At 39.5% G+C, this 3,979-nt stretch overlaps 1 protein-coding gene across 1 annotated transcript in view; it reads right to left on the reverse strand.

Moving 5' to 3' along the window:
* The window catches only part of PIK3C2G (phosphatidylinositol-4-phosphate 3-kinase catalytic subunit type 2 gamma), a 310,994-nt gene that overhangs the window by 78,205 nt on the left and 228,810 nt on the right, over positions 1-3,979 (reverse strand). Inside the window, exon 25 of the mRNA XM_019623621.1 lies at positions 3,255-3,492. Within this exon, the coding sequence (XP_019479166.1) occupies positions 3,255-3,492 (238 nt within the window). The remainder of the gene's footprint in view (positions 1-3,254; positions 3,493-3,979) is intronic.

A 3,979-nucleotide genomic window follows, 5' to 3' on the forward strand; every position in this document is an offset into this window, starting at 1 on the left:
GACTATTTGTAAGTTGTAAGGGACTATTTATAAGCACTATAATTGCTCTGTTCAAGCAATGACACATTACTGTATTGTCTTACAGATGAAAAGTAGTGAGTCCATAACTCATCATAAATCTCTTTTTCCAAATTGTTTTTCTGGACATAGTTCAAGTCGAACAGCCAATTTATTTCTGTCAGCCCTTGCTCTTTTCAGTGACCTCTCACTGAGCAATGTGTTAGATGAAGAGACTGGTAAGGAAACAATAGCATGCAATGGAATCACTGACTAAGGCCTTGTGCTGGACATTCACATTGCTTCCTTTCTCCCACTTGGCAAGGAAGACACAAGCTGGTTTTGGAAATGACAGCTTCACACCAATAACTGTTCACCCGAAATCATCGCAAATGTGAAACATGTCTGTACACGCACATGAATGCACACTCATACAGCTACCCTTACTTGGTAAAATGACTTGTTGCTTCCAGGTCTGTGTCTTGTGGACGAAGATTATCGTAAACATATTTCAGGTCTTGGATTTCACTTAGCTCGGGCAATCCTGCAGGTATCATCTTAGCAAAACAAATAAACACACACAAAAAACAAAAATACCTCAGACTAAATGTAAATAAAATCTTGCATGGTTAAGTTTGGTTAAGCTTACTTGGTTAATTCTACAAATATGTAGAAACTTAAATTTACATAGCAATGCCGTTCAGTTTATAAACATAAGTGAATAAAAACGCTTGTTTTTTAACCTCCCATATCCCATAGAAGCAGCAATAATAATAAAAATAAAAACCAATAAAATTGTCAAAGTGCTTGGAGATTAATAATTTAACTTTATCATAAACCAGTGAAGTCAGCATGGTAGTATTACTATCCCCATCTTTTCTTGTAGCAGAGGCATATTCAGCATGGAACAGTTAGAAATGGTAAGATCTCTAATGTCAGAATTTCTGGACNAGAACACTGGGCATTTCTGGCATTGTGACTGCACACCCTAGGTGGTCAGCGCCTCTGGCTCCTGTGTGTGTGACGTGGAGTCCTGGAACACTTTCTCTGGTTGTCACCAGCATTTCCACTGGCATCACAGTTGTACTTATTGGGACAGTCATTGTGCCTGCTCTGCCCAATGGCCCTTCCTAACCAAGACTGTTCTCTCTAAAGCTCACAGTTTAGAGAAGAAGCTCTAGGCTGCTCTTTGTGAAGCAGTAGCCTGTGATAGGATGAAGGATGGGCAACAGAACCCATAGTGGCTTTTTATGAAGACCCCTATCCAATAGGGACAAAGGCAACTAGTTCAGTCAATGAGACCACCTCTCGCTGGAATTTATACTAAAGCATACTGGCCAATGGAGAAAGAGATGTAGAATGTGCTCAGCAGAGACAAGCAGAGTAGGTCTTTTGTTTCCATTAGAAGCTAGCCAGACCATGTTTGTTTCTAGGGTTTTGTTAGGTTACAGTTTGAGTTCATGTATTTCCTTTTCCCCAAGGATAACAGATAGAATATCTGGTTCTTGCTACCAAAACACCTCACTAATGCAAACTATTTACTTTTTGAAGTTAGGAGTTTTGTTTTGCTTCAAGCTATGTTCAATTTCAGCTGGAGAACATTTATTTATGCTTACTAAAGCAAAAATTTTGTGTGTCAGGCCAGATGGAATACTGGGAATACATGGAAAATTTCCTCTCATGTTTTTGGAGGAGGAAATGGATGAAGTGAAAACACGTCAGGTGGGAGGGGAGGTATGCAGGGAAGTGTATGCTTAATGATCCCAGTCTGGGCTGTGAGATAGGTTATCAGTTCCTAAGGACAGCTAACCTGAGGTTTGAAAGTGATTGAAAATTCTGAAATAACCCATTTGGACAGCATGTTAATGGATGGTTGCCTTGGTTGCCTAGCAGTGGGCCCAGCAGAGATATTACATGAGCGTATCAATTCGCAGAGACTGAGTCATGATATTCTCTTGATTCTATTCAACAGCACTCAGCTGAAAGGGGAGTATAAAAAAGTAAGGGAAGCAGAGAGAGGAGTTGGCAATGATGTGAAAAACCTTTGTGGCCACCGAACCAATTTTATATTCATTTTCCTCTAAATGCCATTAATTGTAATACAGTTTTTAATGCTACAGAGTGCAGCATCTTCTGAGACTCATAATCAGTTCTTAATCCAGAATATGAATGCCCAGGAGTGAGGTAGGCTCCTGTACTGTTCATAAGTAGAGTACACCCTTGGAGCCGCAGGAAAAACCATTTCTTTCTTTCAAGCCTCAAACAGGATCAAGAGGGACAGCCTCTTAATGCTAATACCGCAGTCAGGACGGAGACACTTCAGGTGGCCACACATGCTGTGTCTGGGATGGCTTAGTCCTCATTCACCACCCAGATCTGTGAGCTTGGTGGTGGTGATGGGAGGGCACATTTTCTTGTCTTAGTTTTAACTGTGTCTTAGTAGTGATATCAGAATAAACAGTAGCATAAAACACTTTTAGCCTATCGGAACCAAGAGGACAAGGAGTTTAAATATACAGAGGCTCTCATAAGTGTATAGAGTTAATGACACTCATTGAAGCGCCAAGACCAACGCTAGATCCATTACAGAATTGGTTTCTTTTTTGGTAAATTATGCACACTGATGTCTGCACTGCAAGTTTCTCCTTAAGTTTAGAAATCCATGTGATGTCAGAGAACACAGTTTAGGGTACTATTGTTTACACAGAAAAGTCAACAAGTGCACATAATTTTTAACATGTATTTGAATCATATCATGTAAAGCTCCATTATTATTTTTAATTAACCAAGCAATTTTTATAAATACACTCCATACATCATTTACATATTAACCACAGAAATATGGAATAATTTGTTTAAAAATTTAAAATATCTAAATAATGGAGAGATCTTAAGTGACTTTTTTAAATGATAAAGAATCATGGTCACACTCGTTGAGCTTTCTTGAACCTCAATAACAGGTCCTTCACAGGACCGTATGGAATGTGTGATAGAAAAGAGTCTCAACACTTGATCTGCATAGGCTGACCAAGGAACTTAGAGATGAGTTGAAAAGACATGCTCAAAACAAAATTAAATTATATATAAAAATAAAGGTATGTAATTGAGATTTTTAAGATAAAACATACTACTTTGATAGGCTTTTGGAAGTTAAAGGGAGAGTGAGTCTCATGGGAGATTTCTCTGAGGGAAAAATACAGAGAGTGTCGAGATATCTGGTAATACGCCAAAACAGAAAAAGTAAGCCTTGGACTCACTCGTGAAGTTATCCCATGGGGGTCTCCTAGGTCAGCAGTTATAGCAGATCCTGAATCAAACATCCCAGGGACACCTGGTAGTGAGTGGTGCAGGGGTAATAGTTCTGGGAAGGGACTCCTGTCCTCCACGTAAGGCTTGGGATGTTCAGGAAAACAGGTGCCTGAGAAAAGGTGTAGGATCTGCCTTTGTGGAACTGCAGCCAGCGTGGGCTCTGATGAATCTTGTGAAAACTGTGGTCTGAATTATGAAGTAACACATCTCCCAGAGCCTGGGTATGGGAGAGGAGGTGGTTTTGAGCACACAGGGTAGAGTTGAAGACCCTACTCTCTGAAGTGTGACTCCCGGAATTCGAATCGTGGCTCTGTCTCTTGTGGGCGCTATCCTTTGGCAAATTATTTAACTTCTCCGAGTCATGAACTTCCTAATCTAAAAATGTAGATAAGAATGATATTACCTCACGGACTTGTTAAGATGATTAAATAAGTTACTATATCAAAGCACTTTAGACAGGGCCTGATGCATAAGAAGCACTGTATTAAGGGCTAGCCATTATTATATGCCTTTTATATACTGAATGTTTTGAATTGTATCTTCTGTTAAGTTAAACTGTTTAATATATTTTAAGGGGAATAGAGCTTGTTTCACATTCAGATATTTTTGGAAGTGGGGGATGGGAATATGTCCCTTGTTTTACTGGGGAGAAAGTGACACAGCTGACAAGTAT

This window comes from Hipposideros armiger, unplaced genomic scaffold, assembly GCF_001890085.2.
Source record: "Hipposideros armiger isolate ML-2016 unplaced genomic scaffold, ASM189008v1 scaffold_554, whole genome shotgun sequence".
NCBI lineage: Eukaryota > Metazoa > Chordata > Mammalia > Chiroptera > Hipposideridae > Hipposideros > Hipposideros armiger.